This window comes from Hemiscyllium ocellatum, chromosome 8 (assembly GCF_020745735.1).
Source record: "Hemiscyllium ocellatum isolate sHemOce1 chromosome 8, sHemOce1.pat.X.cur, whole genome shotgun sequence".
NCBI classification, from domain to species: Eukaryota; Metazoa; Chordata; class Chondrichthyes; order Orectolobiformes; family Hemiscylliidae; genus Hemiscyllium; species Hemiscyllium ocellatum.
In genome coordinates, this window is record NC_083408.1 from 84,793,423 (window position 1) to 84,821,106 (window position 27,684).

The window sequence follows — 27,684 nt, forward strand, 5'->3', positions numbered from 1 at the left end:
AGGTCCATGATACATCATAAGGTCAATACACACAAAGAAAATCCTCCTAAACTTCTTTCTCAACACAGAAAGGACCAAACATGGAAGATGCAAGAATATTGGAGAAATGGAAAGGAAATAATAAATAAACAAGGAGATGTTGGTGGTGGTGATGATGGTGATGGGGGGTGGTGTAGGGGGAGAGGGGGAATGAAATGGTACCAGCAGAACATGCTGGAAATGTTCAGCCATTTACTAGGATTAAAAGAATGAAAATAGACCAACGTAAATCATTGAACTCTATCATGGCCAAATGTCTACACTCAAAAGAATAAGTCACCACTCTCTCCCCAAATGCCAAGGGACTCACAATTCTAACATGCTATGCTGTAAAGTGATGAATAAAAATGGTATGATTTGTAAATTTAATTTTAACACTGTTGGAATCCAAAAAGTTCTGGAGAATGATAATAGACTGTACCCTTGCAGTTTCTTATTCTTTCCCTTTACCCCTTTTCTGCAATATTGATTACCAAAAGTTAGGCAACGCAAACTAAATGGTTAATTATTGAGGCATAAAAATCTGTTAATTTTACCGTAAAACATATTGCAAACACGTATTTCTTCAAGATCACCCACAACAAAATAATTTGATTTTATTGTGAAATTTTATGCTTTGGTACAATTGTTGATGCTCAGGAGAAAGACACATTATGATTTTTGACTGAATTAAGCAGTAATCTAATGTTTCAACATGTGTCAGCCACCAAAAATGTTTAATTTGTGTTCAATAAATGAAATGATCTTCATTCACACTGCCTTCCAACTATTTGGATAAATGACATACCATTTCTGTCATGTACTGAGTGTTCCAGCTGCACAAAATTATTAAAATGAATAAACATGAAGAGATATAGCGTCTATCAGGACCTTGGGATATTGTTGAGCACTTTACAGATAATTAGTACATTTAAAATACATAATTACTGTTGTAATGCAGGAAACATAACTGACAGTTTGACTCTGCACAACAAAGGCCTCACACGTTTTTCCAATCTTCTTGAGGTGACAGTAGTGGAAAGAAAGTTCTATTTTTCTGGGGTCTCATCAAATTACTATCTAGTTACAAAAGAACTCAGGAGTCATGCAGCACCGAAATAGACCCTTTGGTCCAACTTGTCCGCACTGACCAGATGTCCCAAACTGATCTGTTCCCATTTGGTCCATATCCCTCTAAATCCTTTCTATTCATATACCCAGCCAGTTGTGTTTAAATGTTGTAATTTTACCTGCCTCCACCACATTCTCTGGCAGTCCTCTCAGGTCCTTTTTAAATCTTTCCCCTCTCACCTTAAATCAGTGCCCTCTAGTTTCGGACTCCTTGGGGAAAAAAATCTTGGTTATTCAAACTAATCATGCCACTCATGGTTTTGAATAAATGAATTCAAAACCATTTGAATTTGCTGCCCCCAATGCGCACTGGGTCGCTTCCTCCTAACTCTGCACTGGGCTGCTGCCCCCTGACTCTGCACTGGGCTGCTACCCCCTGACTCCGCACTGGGCCCTGCCCCCTGACTCTGCACTGGGCTGCTGCCCCCTGACTCCGCACTGGGCCCTGCCCCCTGACTCTGCACTGGCTGCTGCCCCCTGACTCCGCACTGGACCCTGCCCCATGACTCTGCACTGGGCTGCTGCCCCCTGACTCCGCACTGGGCCCTGCCCCCTGACTCTGCACTGGGCTGCTGCCCCCTGACTCCACACTGGACCCTGCCCCCCGACTCTGCACTGGGCTGCTGCCCCCCGACTCCACACTGGGCCCTGCCCCCTGACTCCGCACTGGACCCTGCCCCCTGACTCTGAACTGGGCTGCTGCCCCCTGACTCCACACTGGACCCTGCCCCCTAACTCTGCACTGGGCTGCTGCCCCCCGACTCCACACTGGGCCCTGCCCCCTGACTCTGCACTGGGCTGCTGACCCCTGACACCGCACTGGGCTGCTGCCCCCTGACACCGCACTGGGCTGCTGCCCCCTGACTCTGCACTGGGATGCTGCCCCCTGACTCCACACTGGACCCTGCCCCCTGACTCCGCACTGGGCTGCTGCCCCCTGACTCCGCACTGGACCCTGCCCCCTGACTCCGCACTGGACCCTGCCCCCCGACTCTGCACTGGGCTGATGACCCCTGACACCGCACTGGGCTGCTGACCCCTGACACCGCACTGGGCTGCTGCCCCCTGACTCCGCACTGGGCTGCTGACTCCTGACACCGCACTGGGCTGCTGACCCCTGACACCGCACTGGGCTGCTGCCCCCTGACTCCGCACTGGGCTGCTGCATCTCCCACTCCACACTGGACCGCTGTCCCCACTCCACACTGGGCCACTACCCCACTCTGCACTGGGCCGTTGCCCCCAGACTCAGCACTTAGGCTGCTGGCCCAGACTCCACAATGGATTGCTGCCTCCAGACTCCGCACTGGGCTGCTGCCCCCAGACTCCACACTGGACCGCTGCCCTCAGACTCTGCACTGGGCTGCTGCCCCCACTCTGCATTGGGCTGCTGTACTCAGACTCCGCACTGGACCGCTGCCCCCTGACTCCACATTGGGCCTCTGCCCCCTGACTCCGCACTGGGCTGCTGCCCTCAGACTCTGCACTCAGCTGCTGCTCCCAGACTCTACACTGGACCCCTGTCCTCAGACTTTGCACTGGGCTGCTGCCCCCTGAGTCCGCACTGGGCCTCTGCCCCCTGACTCCACACTGGATCGCTGCCCTCAGACTCTGCACTGGGCTGCTGCCCCCACTCTGCATTGGGCTGCTGCCTCCTCCCTGCACTGGACCGCTGCCCCCAGTCCACACTGAGCCACTGCCTCCACTATGCACAGGGCCATTGCCTCCAGTCCACACTGGACTGCAGTCATCACCCTCTGCACTGGGCCGTTGCTCCCAGTCTTGCTAAACTGCTATAAAGTTTCATATCTCCTCTGGCTTATGTATTACCACGTTGACTGTGGTTCAATATTGTTTTGTCTCTGTTAATTGTTGTTCTGTGTTATTTATAAGTACTAAACACCAAATCTACAAAATTTTTAGCCTATGTTATCTTCACCTGTACCTATTATGACAAGATTTCTGGAGAATGGATGATCTCAATATTTTTCTGACTATCTAACAAAATGTGATGGATTTGAATTACACCACAGCAGATGGTGGAATGCTAATTCAATAATCTGAATTACAAGTCTAATGATGACCATGGAACCATTGTTGATGTTAGAAAAACTCATCTAGTTCACTAAGGTTGTTTTGGGAAGGAAATTGCTATTCTTACATGATCTGGCCCACATATGAGCCAGACCCACAGCAAAATGGTTGACTGTTTAATGCCCTTTGAAATGCAGTTGTAATAAAATCATTAAAATATCTCAAAAAAGGAATCAAACCAGACTGACCACTCAGAGTGGTGGGGGTGTGGAATGCAATGCCAGCAGTGGTATTACAATCAGATACATTAGGGACATTTAAGCGACTCTTGGATAGGAACATTTAAGGGTATGTAGGTTAGAGTAGGGTCTTAGAGTAGTGTAAAACGCCAGCACAGTGTTGAGAGCCAAAAGGCCTGTACTGTGCTGTACAGTTCTACGTTCAATGTAACAGCCTGACACAATCACACTCCCAGAATCGTATGTAAGGACAATTCTCCAGACACCATCGTTGACAGCCCCAAACATGTCCTGTTCTATCAGCAGGACAGACCTGGTAGAGGTGGCACAGTGATATACATTCAGGATGAAATTGCCTTGGGAGTCCTCAACAAAGGCTCCCAACCCCCTTGAGGTCTCAGGCACCAGGTCAAACATGGGCTGAATTATCACGTACTACTTCCTCCTCCTCGAGTTGATGAATAAGTGTTCCTCCATCTTTAACACCACTTGGAGGATGCTCTGAAGGTGGCAATGGTGCAGAACGTATTTAAGGTTGGGAATGTCTACCACAAACACTGGCTTGGCAGTAGAACCACTTCTCAAACTGGTTGCGTTACAAAGAACATAACTGCCAGGCAGGTAGTGAGGGAGCCAAGAAGGAAAATGTATTTGACCTTACCTTCACCAATCTGCTGGCTGCAGATGCACCTACCCACAATACAATTGGTAAGAGTAACCATCACAAAGTCCTTGTGGAGATGAAATCCTGCCTTCACATTGAGAATATCCTTCATTTGTCATAGAGTCATAGAGATGTACAACACAGAAACAGACCCTTCGGTTCAACTCATCCATGCCGACCAGATATCCTAACCTAATCTAGTCCCATTTGCTAGCACTTAGCCCATATCCTCTAAACCCTTCCTATTCATATGCCCATCCAGATGCCTTTTAAATGTTGTAACTATACCAGCCTCCACCATTTCCTCTGGCAGCTCATTCCATATATGCACCACCCTCTGTATGAAAATGTTGCCCCTTAGGTCCCTTTTAAATTTTTCCCCTCTCACCATAAACCTCTCCCCTTTGGTTCTGGACTCCCCCACCCCAGGGAAAAGACCTTGTCTGTTTACCCTATCTATGATCCTCATATTTTATAAACCCCTATAAGGTCACCCCACAGCCTCCGATGCTCCAGGGAAAAAAGCCCCAGCCTATTTAGCCTCTCCCCATAGCTCAAACCCTCCAACTCTGGCAACATTCTTGTTAATTTTCTTTGAACCCTTTGAAGGTTCACAACATCTCTCCTATAAGAGGGAGACCAGAATTGCACATAATATTCAAAAGTAGCCCAACCAATGTCCTGTACAGATGCAACATGACCTCCCAACTCCTATAGTCAATGCCCTGATCAATAAAGGAAAGCATACAATCCTATCTACTTGCAACTCCACTTTCAAGGAACTATGAACCTGCACTCCAAGGTCTTTTTGTTCAGCAACACTCCCCAAGGACTCTTACCATTAAGTGTAAAAGTCCAGCTCTGATTTGCCTTTCCAAAATACAGCACCTCCCATTAATCTAAATTAAACTCCATCTGCCATTCCTCAGCCCATTGGCCCATCTGATCAAGATCCTGTTGTACTCCGATGTAATCTTCTTTGCTGTCCACTACACCTCCAATTTTGGAGTCATCTGTAAGCTTACTATTTGTACCTCCCATGTTCACATCCAAATCATTTATATAAATTACAAAAAGCAGTGGATCAAGCACAGATTCTTCTGGCACACTACTGGTCACAAGTCTCCAGTGTGAAAGGCAACCCACCACCATCACCCTCTGTCTTTTTTGAGCCAGTTCTGCATCCAAATGGCTAGTTCTCCCTGTATTCCATGAGACCTAACCTTGCTAATCAATCTCCCATGAAGAACCTTGTTGAATGCCTTACTGAAGTCTATATAGATCATGTCCACCGCTCTGTCCTCACCAAACCTGTTTGTTACTTCAAAAAACTCAGTCAAGTTTGTGAGACATGATTTCCCACGCACAAAGTCATGTTGACTACCTCTAATCAGTTCTTCCCTTTCCAAATACATGTACATCATGTCCCCCAGGATTCCCCACAACTTGCCCACCACCATCAGGCTCACTGGTCTATAGTTCCCTACTTTTTCTTCCATCTTTTTTTAAATAGTGGCACCACATCAGCCAACCTCCAGTCTTCTGGCACATCCCCTGTGACTATCAATGATACAAATATCTCAGCAAGGATCCAGCAATCACTTCCTTAGCTTCCCACAAAGTTCTAGGGCACACTTGATCAGGTCCTGGGTATTAATCGACCTTTATGCACTTTCAGACATCCAGTATCTCCTCCTCTGTAATATGAACATTTTTCATGATGTCACATTTATTTTCCTACATTCTATATCTTCCATGTCCTTCTCCACAGTAAACACTAATGCAAAATACTTGATTAGTTTCTCACACATCTCCTGCAGTTCCACACACAGACTGTCTTGCTGATCTTTGCGGGGCCCTATTCTCTCCCCAGTTAGACTTCTGTCCTTAATGTATTTATAGAATTCCTTTGAATTCTCCTTAACCCTATTTGCCAAAGCTATCTCATGTCCTCTTTTTCCCTCTTGATTTCCCTCCTACTGCCTTTACATTCTTTTAAGAAGTCACTAGATCTCTGCTGTCTTTACCTGACATATGTTTCCTTTTTTGCTTAATTTCTTCCTCAATTTCTTTAGTCATCCAGCTTTCCCTCCACCTACCAGCCTTGCCTTTCATCCTAACAGGAATATACTCTCTCTGGACTCTCATTTTCTCATTTTTGAAGGCATCCCATTTTCCAGCCATCCCTTTATCTGCGAATGTCAGCCCCCAATCAGCTTTTGAAAGTTCTTGCCTATTACCATCAAAATTGGCCATCCTTCAATTAAGAACTTCAACTTTTAGATGTGGTCTATCCTTTTCAGGAGGTGAGTCAGGAGCCTTTGACCTGTGAGCTAACTAATCAACTGGTGACTGGAAATTCATCAACACATTTCAAGATGAAAATGTTTAACTAAATGGATCTCAACATTTTTCTCCCCAGAGTAGAGGAGATCTTGTCATGAGTATCAAATACTAAATTGAACGCAATATGAGTAAATCCCTGTTTTCAACTGGAAGAAGTGTTTGAGACTTGCATAATGAGAAGGGAGGAGGTAAAAAACAAGTATTATATCTTTCACAGCTACTAGGACACTGTGTGAAAGGGAGAGATTGAAGAGTGATTGAGGTACAAATTGGAGTGTTATAAAGAAAGTGGTCTATTTGGCCATTCAAAAATCAGGCAATGACCATTTCCAACCACTGCCTCTTGACATCCAATGCTGTTACTATCACTGAATCCCTCACTATTAACATCCTAAGCTTACCACTGACCAAAAACACAACTGGACTCAGCACATAAACACTGTGTCTACAAGAACAGGTCAGAGCTCAAGGTTCATGTAATTAATTAGATTCATTTAATTAACTCCAATGGACTGTGTGTTTCCAACTCAGTCAGTTTGCAAAACTGGCCACTGGCTGCACTGCTCACACTACAATGAAAGAGCAAGTTTACTCTCAATGGGGACCCTTGTTCTGTCATATTGTAATGACGTTCCAAAAAAGTTGATTTCAATGAATCAACATTCAGGAGTTTGACTCTGCCCTGTGGTGTGATTTTATGGAGTAGCATTTTTATTCCTGGCAGATGTTGTTCTGCTACTTAGCAGTGATGTAGCAATGCACCTTACTTGTTTCTTCATCTTGATAATGAATGCAGCAATGTCTGTGGCGTTTAGGTGAATGAAAGGTGAACAGATGTTGAGGGGACTGGATAGGGTGGTTACAAAGGGGATGTTCCCTCTTATGGGAGACTAGAACTCAGAGACATAATTCAGAAATAAGAGATTTCCCTTTTAAGATCAAAATGCGGATTTTTTTTCCTCCATTTTCTTTTCTGGTAATTTTATTTTATAAAATATTTGATCAAGGCTGAATTAGATCCATTTTAATGGACATAGGAGTTAAGGTTGATGGGGTGTACACAGGAAAGTGGAATTGAGACCACAATCAGATCAGCCATGGTATTATTAAGTGGGGGAGGCTTGAAGAGCCAAATAGCCTGCTCCGCTGTTCCAATGTTATTGGTCTGAGACGTTAAACAATCTCTAACCAGAGATATTGCTAGATGTGCTTACAACTTCCGGTATTCTCTGTTTTTATTTCATATTTTTAGTACCCGCAAATATGTTGTTCTTTATCAAATTCTCAGACGTCTGTACTGTTTTGATGCCTTTGTAAGACCCCTTCTTTCTTAAGTAAAAAAATGGAAAGCACCTTTATCGTAGTTCTTTCAGACCTGCACGTAGTTTTTTTTAAAAAAGAATCAGCTATGCTGATTATTGTGTGTTGCGGCTGGGAGTATGTTGGAAACGGATGCATCCCACCATGCATTGCGGTAGGTTTTCCAAGATGGCGGTTGTGAATAAGGTCTATCGGCGGCCGCTGGGTGGCGGTGCAGTTTCGTGGGGAGTTTTGGGACGGTCATGGCAGCCGAGCCAGCGAGGCAGTGGACCGAGGAGCAGCTGAGGAGCGAGGATGTGGCAAAGAAAGAGATTATCCAGTTTCTGCAGCAGAGCGCTTCGGAGCCGGTGAGAGCGGGGGTGTGTGCAGGGTTTCTGCTGGTTGCCCCCACCTCCCCGCTCCCAGGCTTGGGCAGTGTTTGTGCCGGGAGCAGCGCCACTTCGAGCCTGGAGAAGCCAGTCGTGCGGCTCGGGGAGTCTGGCATGTGGCAACTTGGCCTTCTTGCCTGATGCGTTTGCAAAACTGCAAAGCGGCGAGAATCAATGTTGATCACTTTTATTACAGTCACCCACTTCGTGCCTTCGGATCTAACGCCACAAATGTTAGGTGTGGTGTGCTGTAAAGTTGTTAAATATTTCACTGCATAAATACAAATCCTTATTAATTTAAATACACAAACCTGACTTCATTGCAAATTGAAAAAAAAGTCTCAAATACAAAACTATATGCACTTTTAAATTGAAAAAGGCATATATTTTAGAAAGTTGACTTTTGATTATCGGAAGTATTGAAAGTTGGATTTCGGTGACATCAGTATTTAACATTTTTTTCGAATTAGTTTCTTAGTGAACATAAGTTAATGGGAAACATCAAAAATGTTGCCAAGACTACAAAGAAGGAGCAGCTAGTAGTTGCCTACAATCAACTTTTTGAAACTAAAGTGAGTAATTATGCCTATGATTAGATATAATTCTAGAATTTGTGAAAATGACATACTTTGTGTTCTCATTGCTGTAATTTGAACCATTTTTATTACTGGAGTATACCAGATTAATACTTCAAACTTTGTGTTTGATTTTATAATTGCAAATTTATGGTTTGCAAGCCACGATAGTGTTATGTTTTCATTCCTGTAGCATGTTTTGGTGACATGGCTTGTATATGATCACCACCATCACTGTTCACAAGGATACCTTCTTTTGGGTTGAATGAAATAGATTTCAACAGATTAAGCAACTGAAGACTGGACAAAATGAATCCATGGGCACATGCAGAATGTATCCAAACACAATCTGTAACTTCATGGCCATATGCTTACAACCCCAGCTCCTAAATCACTATTACCATCAAGGTGGAAAATAAACGAGGAGAAAGTGAGGTCTGCAGATGCTGGAGATCAGAGCTGAAAATGTGTTGCTGGAAAAGCGCAGCAGGTCAGGCAGCATCCAAGGAGCAGGAGATTTGACGTTTTGGGCATAAGCCTTTCTTCAGGGCTGCGCTTTTCCAGCAACACATTTTCAGGTGGAAAATAAAACCTGGTTCACCAGGTTAATATTTAATTTTAGGTTTGTCTGGTGGTCCTCCTGGCATGCCCTTCTGCTCTCTTCATTGAACGCAACTAGAATTTATTTCCTTATTCATATTTTTTAGTTACACACCTCCACACTATAATCTTATGCTTCTTTAAAAACATGTGGACCTGCTCTATGCATCTCTCTTGGTAACTAAAATGGTTTGGAACGGGAATTACTCTACTGTCCCACCCTTGAGAAACTCAATATTACCCACTGTATGAAGGGACCAAAAATGAAGCTTAAACAAAGTTTTGTATAAAGAAGAAAAAGGTATGTTTTGCCTCAGTGAATTATCTTGGAAATGTATCTTGGACTTAGGCTAGCCATTACTTTATAACAATTGATGATGAACTGTTAGAAATAGATCCATCAGAATTCCTTGATTGCCTTCCCTACCTATTTGATGCTTTTCCCTATAGAATGTGTTTATACACTTTTCTTGTCAAATGCTTAAAGCTGCATTTCTCCAAGTTAAACTTCATTTCCGAGTAACAGGCCCAATCTCCCAGCACATTTCAACTTTCTGTTGTGGAAGGCTTCATTTGCATTCCTCAATCTCCTGTAACTTTGCATAGTCTGAAAGTTTACACATCAATCCAACATCTACACCTAGACCATTAGTCAAAATAGTTGATAGAAAATAATATAATAGTAATTGTGCAGGCATTGTATAATCATTGTGTCCTCATGAACATAAGTAGGATAAAATAAATTTTGTGTAATTGGTAGATTCCTATTGTATATTCTGATTGCTGTCAACGATGCCGAAAGGCTTCTGTTACAGTGAGAGTTATGTAAAAAAAAAATCTATGGAGCAGTTTTTATCATCTCCGATCCTTATAACCTTTTTTGCCACCAATCAAGTACTTTTGAAGTGTAATTGCTGTTAGAATAGAGAAATGAGACAGTCGACTTATGCACAACAGCATACCATAAACAAGAGTAAGGTTTGTTTATTGTGTGTTTATTGATTGTTCGTTGAGGGATAAGACATCAAGGGTGCCTTCATTTCCTTTGTTGATTAAGATTGTGTATCTTTTACATTTCTTTAATAGCATGTCTGGGGCTGTTGTTTGATGTTTTATTCCAAAAGGCATAGCATTGTAATAGAAACTTTACACACTGCAGGATCTAACAAATAGTAATGAAATGAATGACAGTTGAATGCATAGTTTTAACGTTTCAAAAAAATTCCCATATATTGTTGTCTGGTTCTTGTGTGCTGTCAGCATTATCATTCCTCTATGGGAGGCCAATTTATCCATGGCAAATTGAGTATTTATATCAACTTCACTATGTTTACACAAATAAAATTACAGGTTCTTAGTTTTGGTGGTTATTGTGCATTTTCTATTGTTTTATAAACTGTGATTCTTTAACTTGCAGAGGTTTAAAGGTACTGAATGTGCAGATAAAGTGACTCAGCAACTTAAAGATGTGAAGCTTGGGGCTGCTCAGGAGAAAGCAAAGGCCAAGAAACCTGAAGTGACTGCAAGTGAGGTTAGTAGACTAAACTGGAAAATCCTTGCTTTTTAGAGAGTCGGCATTCTTGGATTAAAAATATATAAGGTATATACTTTTGAATATGATACAATATTCAATGGTCCAAATTTTGTTGGGAGTGTGGTGGTTTTACAGTATGCTCTGTTAGATTTATTGGTTTCAAATATTTTTGTCCACAAAGTATGAGTTGATGAGAGTATGCAAAAAAAGTATAGTGAACAATAAGAAATCTCCTTAACTTTAAAGAATTGAAAATTGGATGAGGAGTAAACACAACAGTAAATTCGAGTAGTTGAATTCAATGTCAAATCAGGTTATGAAACAAAAAAGAGACAGAAAGAAAGGTTTAAGAGAAAACAAAGTGACAAAAGAAGATTATTTTTAAGACACCATATTTGTAAAATCTCCAGTAATTTATAACCTGAGAAAGTTGAACTCCATTTTTTAAAAATGTTCACACAGGTTTGCAAACTTGATTGGCAGACAATTATAGCACTATTAAATGCATAGTTGCATTTTTAATTTCTAAGCTTAAATTCCATTAAAATCATAGGTTAAAGGCACAATGTTATTCTCTCGATGCTCATTATAGGATTGGACAAATTATCCAACAATTACAATAATCACAATTCAAGAGTATTTTTTCCACGTTTCAAATTGCTGGCTGAATTGAACATTAATGGAACACTTTTTTGAAAAAGATTCTGGGCCATTGTTCCCAAAAACTCTAGGCATTAGATAATGTTGGTTTATCTTGTTTCACTGTTGCCTGTTTGAAATATTATGATTTGTAAGTTAATTAAATGAATAAAATTCTGTTTAACTACCATTTCAACACCTTTTATGATCATTTCTAGGAACCACCAAAATATACCAAATCCATTTTGCAGAAAGGAGATAAAACCAACTTTCCCAAAAAGGGTGACACTGTCCACTGCTGGTACACAGGATCGCTAGAAGATGGGACTGTTTTTGACACAAATATTGCTTCTAGTAAGAATCTGATACAGTAGCAGTGTTTTATAAATTAGAATAAATAATTTGGGCGCTGAGCAAGTTTGTGGTATGATGTTAGGCAAAAGTGAGAACTGCAGAAGCTGGAAATCAGAGTCTAGATTAGAGTGGTGCTGGAAAAGCACAGCTGGTCAGGCAGCATCCGAGGAGCAGGAAAATCGACATTTCGGGCAAAAGTCCTTCAGTCCTGATGTAGGGCTTTTGCCTGAAACATCGATTTTCCTGCTCCTCAGATGCTGCCTGACCTGCTGTGCTTTTCCAGGACCATTCTAATCTAGACTGAGGTGTGATGTTGCCTATTCTTCCAAGTTTATCTATATCCTTCCATTTAAAATATAATCTTGTGTTTTTCTCTTTGTAATTCAGTGAATTTGTCACATTATTTAATTACAAATGCAGATAAACTAGACTGTGAACTCAACTTGAATCTTAGATCTTACTGTAGAACCTTTTAATCAGATTTTGTGTAATGGAGAAAGTTTATAAGATGTTATGATGGTGAAAATATTGTAAACATGAAACCGCTTATAGTAGTTTCAAGTGTAGTTCTATTATCTGTCCTTTTATTTTTACAAAACACGATGCTTTCAGCTCCTTCCTCAACCTTTAAAGAAATGACAAATCTTTTACATTTTTTCTTAGAGCTGTCATAGTCATCGAGTCAGAGACATACAGCACAAAAACAGACCCTTCGGTCCATGCCGAACAGATTATGAAACTTGAAAGGGTTCAGAAAAGATTTCCAAGGATGTCGCCAGGATTGGAGGATATGAGCTATAGGGAGGTTGGAGAGACTGGGGCTGTTTTCTCTGGAGCGTCAGAGGCTGAGGGGTTACCTTATAGAGGTCTATAAAATCACAATGGGTATGGATAGGATAAATAGACAAAGTCTGTTCCCTGGGATGGGGGAACCTAGAACTAGAAGGCATAGGTTTAGGTTGAGTGGGGAAAGATATAAACCCGAGACCTAAGGGGTAACTTTTTCACGCAGAGGGTGGTATGTGTCTGGAATGAACTGCCAGAGGAAGTCGTGAAGACTAGTACGATTGCAACATTTAAAAGGCATCTGGATGGGTATATGAATAGGAAGGGTTTAGAGGGATATGGACCGGGTGGTGGCAAGTGGGAATGGATTGGGTGAAAACAAGAAAATGTGTGCAGTGACTGACATTGCACATGCTTATTTTTTGGGAGATACATTCATATACAGTACTGTTTTTAAACATGTTAAGTACTTTTTGCATTTTAGGATTTTACGACATATTTTAGAATGATCTCTATAACTTCCCTGAGTACATTCCCTGAATACATTGGAAACTTGAGAGCAGGGCATTTGATTTTCTTTTTTATTGTTGCATCAAATATTTAGTCTTTCACTGATGGCACATATTACACTAAGAATTCATGGTACCTTCTGTTAACTTTGTGAATTTAGTTTTAACCTTGGAGTTTGTTGTTTTGAATTGTTTGATACATTTGGTTGGATTTTGATTTCTAAGAGGGCAGCAACTTAAGGATCTTTAGAGTGAGCAGATGGCAAAACATATGGGGCCTTGGGCTTCATAGAGACATTGAGTACAGTGGAGGGAAGTTGTGTTGAACCTTTTCTAAAGGTTTGGTTACTGGAGCTTTTATAGATTTTTTAAAAAATATTCTATTCAGAGATGTTATCACAGACCTCAGAAGCGGGTAGGGCTTGAACCCATCCTTCTAGCTCAGAGGTAGGGGCACTACTGTCATACTACAAGAGACCCTGAAGTTTCTATAAGATAGACCGGGGCAAAAAAAATCTCATTAGCAGATGATGCAAAGTCTAGAAAACACAGGTTGAAGATTTTGGGGAGAGCGAATGTGAAGAACACTTTTATGCAGCAAGTGGTTATGATCTGGAGCTCATTGATCACACGGCTGCTAGATTCAGAAACAATCATTTCAGAAGAAAACTTGATGGGAGTAAACTTGCGGGATGAGATTGAGCAGGAGAGTTGGACTAGCTGGATTGCTGCTTAGAAAGGCAGAGGGCTGAATTAGTTCCTTCTGTAACAAATGTAATTCTATGACTAAAACAGACTTTGTTTCATTTTGTTTATTGCCCCCAGGATATTACTGATGATTTTTTATTTAAATAAACATGTTTTGAAAGCTTGCTTCTTCCACATTTCTGCTGAAAGTAGTGATTTGAGCTTAGTTGTAGTTCCGATGCTGTTTATAAATAATTGGTCTTTTTGTCTTGATTAAGTTGCAAAGAAAGGCCTTGCTTCATATGTTGCAGAGAATGCCTAATAAATTAAGAAAAGTAAATGATCTTTATGATAATTCACTCAAATGATTAATGGAATTTCTTTCTATAGGTTCCAAAAAGAAGAAGGCAACAAAACCTCTGAGCTTCAAAGTAGGAATTGGAAAAGTTATTCGAGGGGTAAGAATGCAGTTTTTAGAGCAATGTGTACCTTTTATCTTTATTAACATTGCATTTCAATTGGTATTTGCTTCTAGAGTTCTCAACTAGCACTGATAGACCTCCACAAAGTGACCATTCTTCATTTTTTGTAAGGACATTTCAAATCTGTGGATTCTGTAGTAATAGCCAAACACACATTTTACATCAAATGCAATGAGGAACTGGAACCTTGATTGTAATTTCCTTTCTTCAAGGCCAAGTGAATCAAGCTAACTGCATTTGAAATCCATCAACTCAGTAAAAGATCAGTTCTATTATGAAACCCTAATGGTTTATTTGGATAATAATGTTCACCAATTCAGGCCTTTGAAGAATTGGAAAGTTTGTTAATGACTAATCTTTTTTTGTTGGCTGACTTGATTTTATCATTCAATCCTTTTTTTTATATAGTGGGATGAAGCACTCTTGACTATGAGTAAAGGGGAAAAGGCCCGGCTACAGATCGAATCTGACTGGGGATATGGTAAGAAAGGGAAGCCAGAAGCCAAGTATCCTTTTACTATAGCTTGTTGAAAATAGTTTTTCTGTAAAAAATGTAGAGCTCAGCTAAACTTACAAAATTGCATTAATTTTGCTAATCAGCAGTGAAATTGAGAAAAAGTTTCGTCCTAATAAAGATAACATTTGGAGACTATGTATTATGGAGAGTACATAGGTGTGAATACATTATGGGAACTAAAAGATGAACAACTTTAATACATTTCCAATACCAGCTTATCCATCAGAAGTGTTTGGTATGCTTGCCTTTATTGGTCGGTGCATTGCATATAGGAGTTGGGAGGTCATGCAGCAGCTATACAAGACATTGGTTAGGCCACCGTCTGAATGCTGCATGCAATTCTGGTCTCCCTGCTATAGGAAAGATATTGTGAAACTTGAAAGCATTCAGAAAAGATTTAAAGGATGTTGCCAGGGTTGGAGAGTTTGAGCTATGGGGACAGGCCTAATATACTGGGGTTATTTTCCCTGGAGTGTTGAAGGCTGAGGGGGGTGACCTTTAGAAGAGGTTTATAAAATCATGAGTATGGGTAGGGTAAATGGACAAGGTCTTTTCCCTGGGTGCAAGAGTCCAAATTTACAAAACATAGGATTAAAGTGAGAGGAGAAACATTTAAAAGGGACCTAAGGGACAACGTTTTCACATAGGGGGTGGTGCATATATGGAATGAGCTGCCAGAGGAAGTGTGCAGGCTGGTACAATGACACCATTTAAAAGGCATTTAGATGGGTATATGGGCCATATCTGGTTGGCATGGACAAGTTAGACTGAAGGGTAGTTTCTGACTTTGAACTTGGGTACATAATGAAACTTTGTACTAAACTACTAAAGCTCATCAAAAGGATCTTTTGAATTTTCAGTAATGAAACTTTCTTTAACTATAAAATCAGAATTCCACCAAATGCTAAACTAATATTTGAAGTTGAGCTTGTGGATATTGAGTAATTTGAATGCAACATCTTGAGCTATGCTTTAAAATACTGCCTTTGAATTGGCCAATGTTTTATTGGAAGTTTGTTCTTAATTTTGTTAAATAAAAATATGCAGCTTATGAACAAAATTGTGCATTGTATAGAACTTTATTGAATTTTGTGTTGAACATGATTACATACAAGGCAGTGTTTTTTTTTGCTGATTTTATTAAGTCTTGCATTTCAGAACTGGCTTTTGTTCATTGAGAATTGTTCACATTGCAAACAAAAATAAAGTGTTTTGGAACCACTGGAGGTTGTAAGTTCATGAAATATACTTCTAAATGCTGGTGTGAAACTGAATTACACTTTAGTATTGTACATGCTAAGGCCTGCTAGTCTTTTGTACATCACTTGAGCTGGTTTCATAAGTTGCTGGAAGTGTAGGCACTCACCAGGGTACCAACTTCTGCTTTAACGTCTAGTGACAGCCAAGCAGTAAGAATTGTTTTCCACATGCGTTTATGGATCAGGAGAAGTGTGGGCAGGAACAAATTCTGCATGTGGCATGTAGATTTGTACTGAAACATTGCTGAATACATCAAATGGTCTAATTCAGATCATGATTGAAGGCAAGCTGGGATTAGGACAGTTCAGATTCTTTAAATGTGACACTATTAAACTTTCAATATTTCTAGTTTCTTTTATCTAAATTCCAGATCTTTGCTCAAAAGAGTTTGATAACATACAACATATGCAAAAAGCATTTGAAAGATTTATCAAAAATACTTTTACTCCATCTGTGAAGCATGTTAATTACTCATTTGTTATCACTACTTAGTTCAAAGTAGTAAGTTTAAATGAGTTACCTCACTGAAATGGTACAAAGATGTATAGTTACCAATAACACAAATTGCACACAGCACAATTTTGCACACAATATAGAATCCAGTAGATAGTGCAATTGGAATGTGAATCTAGACTTCATGTGTAGAATACAAGAAGAAAATCTTGAAAGTACATTAACAAATGTAATTGGGTGGAATACTTGTATAACTGTATACTTCACTAAAATATACTGGAGAACAGATTAAGACAATTGTCAAAGTTGCTGAAAAGTTTAAAAAATTACTACAGGATTGGAATACGATACAAGCCAGTTGCTTCATTTGAAACAATTCCAGTCAAGTGAGCCAGTCTGTAAGGTAATGAGGCATAAATATCAATTCATTGAATCAATTGAGCTTCTGCTGAAAAACATTTTAGGAGTTTGAATTTGGTCCCTTCCTCTTTCCAAAGCATGGCACAACATTTACAAAACGACGATTGTATTGCATGCGCCTCTTAGCACGGCCAGTCTTCTTTTTCCTCTTCTCTTGTTTTGCAACCTATGCAAAAGAATAAATCAGTGAAAATTTAAGACATTAGTGTAAAATACAGGATTGAAGATATTGCCCCTTTTCAAATAAAAAGGATGCAGAGGTAAAGATGTAAAAGAACCGGAAATAAAATCCAACCAAAGTCAAAAAGTAGCAAAAACATGATAGGGGAATTAGAGACTGATATTGAAGGAAACAGCTAGAGTGGAAACATTGAGGATTCCTGGAGGATTATTACCATTCTAATGTCCCAGAGGACTTAAACATTTCACTAAAAGGAAAAGAGAAACTACAGGTAACTAAAGTCCAGTTAGATTAACTTCTGTTATTGGGAAACATTATAAAAACAAAGCATTTAGAAATGCTTAAGATCAGGGTCAGCACGACTTCATGAAGTGGAAATCATGCCTGAGAAAAATGTAAAATCTTAAAGAATTTAGTACAAGATTAATAGCATGGATCCAGGATTGGCTAAGTAATAGATGACAGATGGTTGAGATAAGGGCACATTTTCAGACTGGCAACCTCTTTCTACTGATGTGGTGTGGGAATTAGTGCTGGGCCCAAATATCGACAATATATTAATGATTTGGATGAGGAAAAATGAATGTACTACAGGACTGGGGAGGCAAGGTAATTCACAACACCTGATTGTTGCTAGCAAGGTTGGCAATGATATTCAATATGATTTAGGTACACATTTGGTTAGACAAAATTATAGCAAAACCTTCAAGATACTTTTGTCGCAGGTGAAGCTTACCTTGGGAGTCTGACCTTTCACTTTTCCAGCTCGAGCAAGGGATCCATGGACCTTGCCTAAAAAGAAGAGATGTTTCTCGTACATTAAGACAGACATTTTCCTACAGAGCTTTGCCAATATATATTCTCGAGATGATAAATCCCAAGTCAAAAGCTTGCGACAGCTCCTGGATTACCTGAAAGCTGGTGTACAAACTGGTTACTGGCAGTTACTGTAGGGAAGTTGGCAATTATGGACAATACCACTAACAGCTTGTTCATTTGAGAGGTGATTCACTGCCGAAGTATAAATTCCATGCTTGGAGCTCTTGTGGGACAGTGGTTGGTGTCTCTCAACCAGGAGGCACATGTTTATGTACTACCTGCTCCATGGGTGTCTAATATCTCTGACTAGGTTGATGAGAAACTAATACCATGCTTAATTCAGATAGAGGAGCTGCACCGTTGGCAGTGGCAAAGCTGTGTTCTAAGCAAAAGAGTACCATCATCATAGAGGTGGTCAGAAACAAAGTCTAATGACATTAATTTTACATTCCAAAGTCAAATTTCTCAACCATTCCACGATCTGCAACAAAATGAAGGTGGGCAATTGAAAGTGACATCAGTGAAGAAAGAATAATGAGTTTGAGTTTAATTTTGGTCAGAATCGTCTGGCTACATGGCAAATGATTCTTCAGTCTAATCAACTGCAGTGAATATTATCTCTATAAAATGCATTTCAAGGGAAATTCTTCACAATTACATGGAGAAAAAAAAAATAGTTGGCTATGCTGTTGGACTATTGTTTGCAGCATAACATCAAGTTGGACCAGTCAGGTCAACTGTGACTGCTGCCAATAAATGTAAACACGCTACATTTTTAACATAGTAATTAGGGAAATTCAAGAACTATAATACATACCACCCAATAATCGGGCAATTACTTCAAGTGTGCAGTGCTCATTTATACCACATTGGCCTATGATGGTGTCATCATCTAAGGGTGTGCCAGCCAAGAGGATCACTTGGTCAACAGCAGAGACTCCTTCCAAGGATTCGACATGGGCCTGAATTTAAAGAAATATGAATGACATTCTTGGGGCAAGCAAAACAATTGTATAAAGGATGAATATACATAATAAAACAGCATTTTAAAATTCAGAGATACAGAGGAGAACAGGATGTCTCCTCTGTCCATGGAGTTAAATAGGACTTCAAATTTGGAGTGAGCTATTAAAGTATTTGAAACCAATGATATAACTATCACAAAATATCACAGTTATATTATTGTATCAAGTCTGCACAATTCACCCTCTTTCTTACCAGCTCCAGCATACAGTGTTAATTTAATCCTACTAATAAATGTAGGGGCTTTCTGACCATGAAGCCACTTCATATAAACAGGGACAATAGGGAACCTTAAAACATCCGTTATCAGTACATCTCAGACTTTATTACTACAACTCTGGGTACGATATAGCTAATCGCACAAAACCCAATTGCATAATTATAACTGAAGAACTACCAGCATTGACAACAGCAATTAAAAAAAGACAGCTAGACAGAGCCAGAAGAGCACACTAACACGATCAAATGAACAGAAACAAATCACTCCTACATTTACTGTATCCAAATGTGAAGTCATCTCTAAGCAACAGAATTTGTAGAAATTACTTCAGTGGTGACATTGGTAGACACCCAATATATCTTTCAGGTGTATAAAATCTGCAGGAATGATGATTCCTGATGGAGGGCTTATGCCCAACAAGTCGACTCTCCTGCTCCTCGGATGCTACCTGACCCACTGTGCTTTTCCAGTGCTAAACTTTGATCTCCAGCATCTGCAGTCTTCACTTCCTACTACACAAACATGTAGTTAATTGATTCCAGAAATGCTCCGTTGAATTTAATCTTTTATAACATTTGCTCTTTTTAATCACCTTCCAAATTTTAAGGTGATTGGAAGACGTTTTAGGGGAGAGGTCAGATACATTCAGGACATTTAAGCGATTCTTGGATAGGCACATGGAGGATAGTTTGATCTTAAGAGTAGGATAAAAGGTCAGCACAACTTCAAGGGCCCATACTGTGCTATATTAAGTCCTCTTTAACAGCGTTGTATGAAGCCAGAACATGACTTAAGTTGGAAGGCAATTAATTCCTAAAGCCACAAAGTGTACAGAAAGGCCCAAAAAGTGCATCAATAATGGATCTGACAAATATTTAAACAAATGCTATTTTTGGGACAGAATCAGTGGCAATATTTTAGAATAGGACTTGAACCAACTTTGTATCATTTAGCTTCCAGTGCTTCAACACCAATTAAGCAAACCTTTTCTAAGATGCTGCCAATGAGGATCATTCCATTAACGACAACTATCCATCTGCTCCACTTGGTCGACACTCACTACAATGTCACCAGGGTTGACACCAAACTTATTTCCAAACAATTCCGGTGTCTAAAATTTTCCAGCAATAGAATCTAGCTTCAACTGAACACTACCTAGATGTGACAGGACAACATAGTAACATTAAAAATGCAGTAATTGCATTGTCCAATGCATGAAGTATTAATTAACATCCAGTTTAATTGCTAGTCAAAGTCATAAGTAACTTTAATGCAATGCTTCCCATCACTAATCAGCAGTGTTGTTGCCCATCGATATACGAGTTATAAAAATTGGTCACCTTGAAGTGCACTTACACAAATGTGCAGACCAAACTATTTGCCTTCCATATTGCCTCAATTATTAGGTATGCCACAGTGAGAAAGTGCGTAGCATTAAAAACTGGTCTTTAAACATTTAGACTAAAACGGAATGCTGAATTATAGAACACATTTACAGCTCTAGAAAATGAGACAGGCAGGAAGGCTCATAACGGGTGGGGGGGAAAAAGGAGGAAAGAGAAGGGGAACTCTAGGACTACAGAAGACAGGGACATCTGGGCTCACCAAGAAAATTAAGAACATTTGCTTTAGCGTCAGTGAATGACCCCAAAATGAATCTCCGTACTATCAAAAGCTTTGTAATTAATGGTCAGACCCTGTCAGTTATAATGGATTCTTATTACCTCTTGCAAGCGGGGCAGACAAAAACAAACATCTTTGCCGTTACAAGACCCTGACTTGAGAGCTCAAAAGGACACTAGAGAGAGATTATTTTATTGCTAAGGCTGTTGGAGCCAGTAGAAAATTAACTCAGTGCTTACCTGCTATGGATTGAATTTAATGGCATTTTGGGATTTTATGATAATATTGAGTAGCCACTACATGTTATTAAATACAAACTCTGAAGGTACTATTGATGAAGCTTTAACTTACTTGCTGTTCCAGCAGCCCACTCTACAGACCTGACAGACTGCCCCACTCAATTCTAACTAATCAGATCTTATGTCTTATTTGAATTTGAATCACAACCCTGAAAAGAAAGCATGTTTAATTCAAAGACTAATGAGTCAGTTTAAATGCAGCCTTACGGTAACATCTCAGCCTCAGGTACAGAATGATTCAGTGTTTAAAAAGCAGGAGTCTGGTCCTAGCTTAGAAATTATTCTAAGCCTAATACTGAAGAGACTCTGCCATAATGTATCAGGAAGCCATTTTATGATCAAAAGTTTGCCCTCCTTGCTAAGAAACCATTTTGTAAAACAATAGAATCAGACATGTGAGTTTTGCAAGTTTACCTTATGAACTCTCCAATTAGCTCAGACTGGTGCCTCTATGATCGGAGTGTATCTTGCTAGCAGGCACCTAACTCAGCTGGGTATGTTTTTCCCACCTGATGAATGGCTTCGGGCCTGTAGGAGTGATTAGTCAAGCGTACACAGACCTGTCAATTAACTTTTCTTCCTTACGAATTATTGTCTTTCACTGTTATCTGTCTAATTAAGAACATGTAATTTCCTTTAAACTTTTGCATAAAGGAAGTCACTTTGTATCAGTACATCGGAGTAGCCTGCTGGGGCACTTGAAGAGCTGGTATCCTATTCTCCTAGGTTATTAGAACCTAGTTAGTTTAGCTTAGAGGCATCAGTGTTGTGTTGTAACAGTGACGCTATTAGTGAATAAAGGGGATGACTAAAATTAAACTAATCTGTCTGCAAGAGGTTTTTATTCCAGAATTCTAAAGAGTACAGAGTACAATCTCTGGGATGAACTAGAGACAGGCTTTACAGGTCTGAGACCACAAGGGATTCCTTGGGCAGTCTCAAATCTCTATAAATATCCGGAGACAAATGCAAAATGTTCAACCATAAGCGAATTGGGAGTTTTCACTGCTAAACTGTGTATAGTTCATCATTGGATACAGCAACATGGCAGAAAGTATCCTTATAAACAGGAGCATAAGTGGAGACAATTTATAAAAACTAATTCCAAAAACAACTTTCTATCAAAAGAATAGGATCAATATCAGAAAAAGACAAATGCCTGGTAATTGTAAAAAATACAAATCAGTAATTTGTAGAGATTGAGACTTTAGCCTCAAAAAAGTTAGTACTCAATTTAGTAGACAGTCTACCTTGATTTGCCCAACAGTCTCTTCCCCAGTCACATCAAGAGTGTGGATCTTCTGAGCATGTAGAAACAGCTGCATGATACTTCTAGGAAGCAAAACAAAAATATCTTTCAAATGTGTAAAGCACTAAGTGCCTATGTTTCACTTAAAACTCATATCCAAATTAGCTTCCAGTCAAATAATACACATAGCCATCAATAAAATATTTCAACAAAAGGAACAGCTCATGCACAGATATCACTGTTGATCCTCTTGTACCTCTGAAATACATGAATCTACATTCATTGCCAATATAGTTTAGTTAGTTCAACTAATGGCAGTGAACTGGTCATTTTTAACTTGTTAGGACCATACATAATTGCAGACCCATGCTCTTAATCATCTTTGAGGTGGCCTAGCAAGCCATCTCCCAAACTGTTCCTGTAGTGGTTTACAAAAGATTCCACCAACTTCTCACAGCAACTAGGGTTGAACACTGCCTCACACGACAAGGCTAACGATACTATCGATTCATACAGCATGGAAATAGACCCTCAGTTCAACCCATCCATGCCAATAATGTTTCCAAAACTAAATTAGTCCCAATTGCCTGCATTTTGCCCAATTCCCTCTACACCTTTTGACATTTATCTCGACATTTAACCAAATATCTTTTAAACACTGTACCTGCGCCTACCACTTCATCAGGCAGTTCCCTCTTGGAGAAGCATGGCCATAATGTTAGAATCGATTAAAGATGAGACTGACAGTTGATGGAGGCTAGGGCAATGAAACAGGAAAGTCAGCCTGACCAGAGTGAAAGAGGGAAATTAGGGATAGTATTTGATTCAAAAGTTTGCCAAAAATAGACTGGATGATTGAGTGATGTTTAGATTTTGAAGGAAGACAAAAGGATTCAAGAGGGAAAAGATGACAGTAAGAGTGTACATTTCCAGGAACATATAAACTGATGGCAAAAGCTTCTCTAGGTATCTGAAAAGAGTGAAGACAAATGAGGTCCCTTTAATTAAGAAAAGGGGAAGCTATACTGAGGAACAGAAAGAAAGAAAGCATACTGTTAGAATCAAAGTATATATTTAATCTTCACAAAAAATGACCCAAGTAACTCAAATATCATGGTCCACGGAGAGGGAGTAACCGAAGAAAATCAGTATTAATTGGGAAAGAGCCTACACTGTGGAAACAGACCTTTCTGTCCAACTAGTCCACACTGGCCATGTTCCCAAACTAAACTCATCCCACTTGCCTGTGTTTGGTCTACATCCCTAGGGCGATACCTTTCCTATTCACGTACTTATTCAGATATATTTTAAATGTTGCAACTGTACCTATATCCACCACTTCATTACATATACAAACCACCCTCTGACAAAGTTGCCCTTAGATCTTTCTCCCTACCTGAAAAATATGGCCCTTAAATTTGAAATCAACCACTAGATTGATCAACCTTTGCTATTCACCTTATTTGGGCCCCTCCTGATTTTATCAGCCTCTAAAAATAAAATCACCCTTTAACCTCCTACACTTCAGTGAAAAATGTCCTAGTATACCCTGATACCTCAAACTTTCCATCCTCTACATTGGGAATAACAATTAATATTTCTCATCAAGTCTCTCTGAAACAATGTCCTCAGAAAAATAATCATCTCCACCTGAAGTGAGTGACCCCTCAAGTGAACTCTAGCCCTTGGTAATACAACTTCCAAGACTGGAGGAGGGCAGATCAGTGGTAAAGTAGATTCAGATCAATAAGAGCTGCCTGATATTTGAGGTCACTAGAAAACCTGTGAACAAGGATAAAAATTACAACACCAGGTCATAGTCCAACTGGTTTAATTGGAAGCACACCAGCTTTCGGAGCGTCGCTCCTTCATCAGATGATGCACTTTCGGACAGACAGGACAGACAGGACCCCCACACATGCACACATTTTGTGGGGGGAATTTGTACTTGCAGGGTTACATTGTACTTTGCTCAAAAGCTGCATGAATTCATTTAAAACTCAGGTGATTCTCATCAAAAAAGTCAGATAAATCTAAACATCATGGCATAGACAGAACACAGGGGGCTAACACCTTCAACATATTATCTAGCTATCACCCATTGTTAACAGCTAACCCGAGAATGCAACTTTAAAAAGTCATAATTTGGAGATGCTGGTGTTGGACTGGGGTGTACAAAGTTAAAAATCACAACACCATAAGACATAGGAGTGGAAGGAAGGCCATTTGGCCCATCGGGTCCACTCCACCATTCATTCATGGCTGATGGGCATTTCAACTCCACTTACCCGCATTCTCCCCGTAGCCCTTAATTCCTCGTGACATCAAGAATCTATCAATCTCAGCCTTGAAGACATTTAGTGTCCCAGTCTCCACTGCACTCTGCGACAATGAATTCCACAGGCCCACCACACTCGGCTGAAGAAATGTCTCCGCATTTCTGTTCTGAATTGACCCCCTCTAATTTTAAGGCTGTGTCCACAGGGCCTAGTCTCCTCGCCTAACGGAAACAATTTCCTAGCATCCACCCTTTCCAAGCCATGTATTATCTTGTAAGTTTCTATTAAGTCTCCCCTTAATCTTCTAAACTCCAATGGATACAATCCCAGGATCCTCAGCCGTTCCTCGTATGTTAGACCAACCATTCCAGGGATCATCCGTGTGAATCTCTGCTGGACAAGTTCCAGTGCCAGTATGTCCTTCCTGAGGTGTGGGGACCAAAACTGGACACTACTCCAAATGGGGCCTAACCAGAGCTTTATAAAGTCTCAGGAGCACAATGGTGCTTTTATATTCCAACCCTCTTGAGATAAATGACAACATTGCATTCGCTTTCTTAATCACGGACGTAACCTGCGTATTTACCTTTAGAGAATCCTCGACTAGCACTCCCAGATCCCTTTGTACTTTGACTTTACGAATTTTCTCTCCATTTAGAAAGTAGTCTATGCTTTTATTCTTTTTGCTAAAGTGCAAGACCTCGCATTTGCTCACGTTGAATTCCATCAGCCATTTCGTGGACCATTCTCCCAATCTATATCCTTCTGCAGCCTCCCCACTTCCTCAGTACTACCTGCCTGTCCACCTAACTTCGTATCATCGGCAAACTTCGCTAGAATGCCCCCAGTCCCCTCATCCAGATCATTAATATATAATGTGAACAGCTGTGGCCCAACACTGAACCCTGCGGGACACCGCCTGTAACCGGCTGCCATTCCGAAAAAGAACCTTTTATCCCAATTCTCTGCCTTCTGTCAGACAGCCAATCCTCAATCCATCCCAGTAGCTCACCTCCAACACCATGGGCCCTCACCTTGCTCAGCAGCGTCCCGTATGACACCTTATCAAAGGCCTTTTGGAAGTCCAGATAGACCACATCCACTGGGTTTCCCTGGTCTAACCTACTTGTCACCTCTTCAAAGAATTCCAACAGGTTTGTCAGACATGACCTCCCCTTACTAAATCCATGTTGACTTGTTCTAATCAGACTCTGCTCTTCCAAGAATTTAGAAACCTCATCTTTAATGATGGATTCTAGAATTTTACCAAACAACCGAGGTTAGGCTAATTGGCCTATAATTTTCCATTTTTTGTCTTGATCCTTTCTTGAGCAAGGGGGTTACAACAGCGATCTTCCAATCATCCGGGACTTTCCCTGATTCCAGTGACTCTTGAAAGATCTCAACCAATGCCTCTGCTATTTCCTCAGCCACCTCTCTCAGAACTCTAGGATGTATCCCATCTGGCCAGGAGATTTATCAATTTTAAGACCTTTTAGCTTTTCTAGCACTTTCTCTTTTGTAACGGCAACCATACTCAACTCAGCCCCGACTCCCTTTAATTGTTGGGATATTACTCATGTCTTCCACTATGAAGACTGATGCAAAGTACTTGTTAAGTTCTCCTGCTATTTCCTTATCTCCCATCACTAGGCTTCCAGCATCAGTTTGAAGTGGCCCAATGTCTACTTTTGCGTGTCATTTATTTCTTATGTATTGAAAGAAACTTTTACTACCATTTCTAATATTACTGGCTAGCTTACCTTCATATTTGATCCTCTCCTTTCTTATTACTCTCTTTGTTATCCTCCGTTTGTTTTTGTAGCCTTCCCAATCTTCTGATTTCCCACTGCTCTTGGCCACTTTATTGGATCTCTCTTTTTCTTTAATACATTTCCTGACTTTCATTGTCAGCCATGGCTGTCTAATCTCTCCCCGGATAATCTTTCTTTTCGCGGAGATGAACTCTGTACAGTGTCCTCAATTATACCCACAAACTCCTGCCATTTTTGCTCTACTGTCTTCCCTGAATTCTACATTCGGCACAGTGGTTAGCACTGCTGCCTCACAGCGCCAGAGACCTGGGTTCAATTCCCACCTCAGCCGACTGACTGTGCAAACTTCACACATTCACCCCGTGTCTGCGTGGGTTTCCTCCAGTCCAAAAATGTGCAGGTTAGGTGAAATGGTCATGCTAAATTGCCCATAGTGTAAGGTGAAGGGGTACATGTCAGGGAATAGGTTGCGCTTCATTGGGTCCATGTGGACTTGTTGGGCCGAAGGGTCCGTTTCCACACTAAGTAATCTAAAAAAAAATCTAATCACAGCATTTTGGAGAACAGAATTCCAAAATGCGTCTCTCTGGAGAAAGGTTTTCCCCATACCCTCATTTGACAAAAAAATCCCTAATTCTAGATTACTTCACAAGAGAAATATCCCTTCCACGTAGACCCGATGTCACCGTTGATTCTTCTAAACTCCACAGGATACCAATCAGTCAGTCTACCTTCAATCAGGAGGCAATTCACTCACTCCACCTCATATTATAAACCTCTGATCTACCTCAGAGACAGAGCGGACACTTCTGTCCGCGGTCTCACCCTGAACAGCCACAAAACGTGAGATTCACCCAATGGAGGCCGCCGCGTGGCTTCTGGTTGCCAATACATCCGCCAGCATCAGACCCTCTAACATGGACCTCCCGCAGGAAGGTGCCGCCGCCGCCAGCCCGCACTCCCAGCAAATGGCGCCGGCTCAAAAGGGAAGCCCAGGTCACAGGCCCGGCGCCATTTGCTGACGGACACACAGCCCCAGGAGCTGAAAGTCCACAACCCGCAACACAGTCAAGGCAAGGAGAGGATAAATACATCCTTTCAGAACTCGACAAACTGCGATCACTCACCGAGAAAAGTCAGGCCCGGTTTGACAGTGAAAACAGGGACCACCTCACCAACACCTCCCTAAACAGAAAAAGACAGAGCTACTGCACACGCGCACTATAACAGCAAATAGCTGCGCATGCGTACGTGCAAAGACCGTCGGTCGAGGCCATCGC

The 27,684-nt window shown here is 40.7% G+C and overlaps 2 protein-coding genes across 2 annotated transcripts; one reads left to right on the forward strand and one right to left on the reverse strand.

Annotated features, from left to right (window-relative positions):
- Positions 1 to 7,945: 7,945 nt before the first annotated feature.
- fkbp3 (FKBP prolyl isomerase 3) lies at positions 7,946 to 15,989 on the forward strand. Its single transcript, XM_060829299.1, has 7 exons — positions 7,946 to 8,099; positions 8,591 to 8,692; positions 10,713 to 10,826; positions 11,687 to 11,822; positions 14,195 to 14,262; positions 14,695 to 14,792; positions 15,694 to 15,989. Exons 1-7 carry the CDS (start codon positions 7,995 to 7,997, stop codon positions 15,746 to 15,748), a joined length of 678 nt encoding a protein of 225 aa, XP_060685282.1. The 5' UTR covers positions 7,946 to 7,994; the 3' UTR covers positions 15,749 to 15,989.
- Positions 15,864 to 27,638, reverse strand: LOC132818355 (ubiquitin-like FUBI-ribosomal protein eS30 fusion protein). The gene is made up of 5 exons (XM_060829300.1): positions 27,532 to 27,638; positions 22,352 to 22,433; positions 18,754 to 18,898; positions 17,854 to 17,909; positions 15,864 to 17,102 (listed from the first exon to the last, which is right to left on the reverse strand). Exons 2-5 carry the CDS (start codon positions 22,424 to 22,426, stop codon positions 16,977 to 16,979), a joined length of 402 nt encoding a protein of 133 aa, XP_060685283.1. The 5' UTR covers positions 22,427 to 22,433; positions 27,532 to 27,638; the 3' UTR covers positions 15,864 to 16,976.
- Between the last annotated feature and the right edge of the window lie 46 nt (positions 27,639 to 27,684).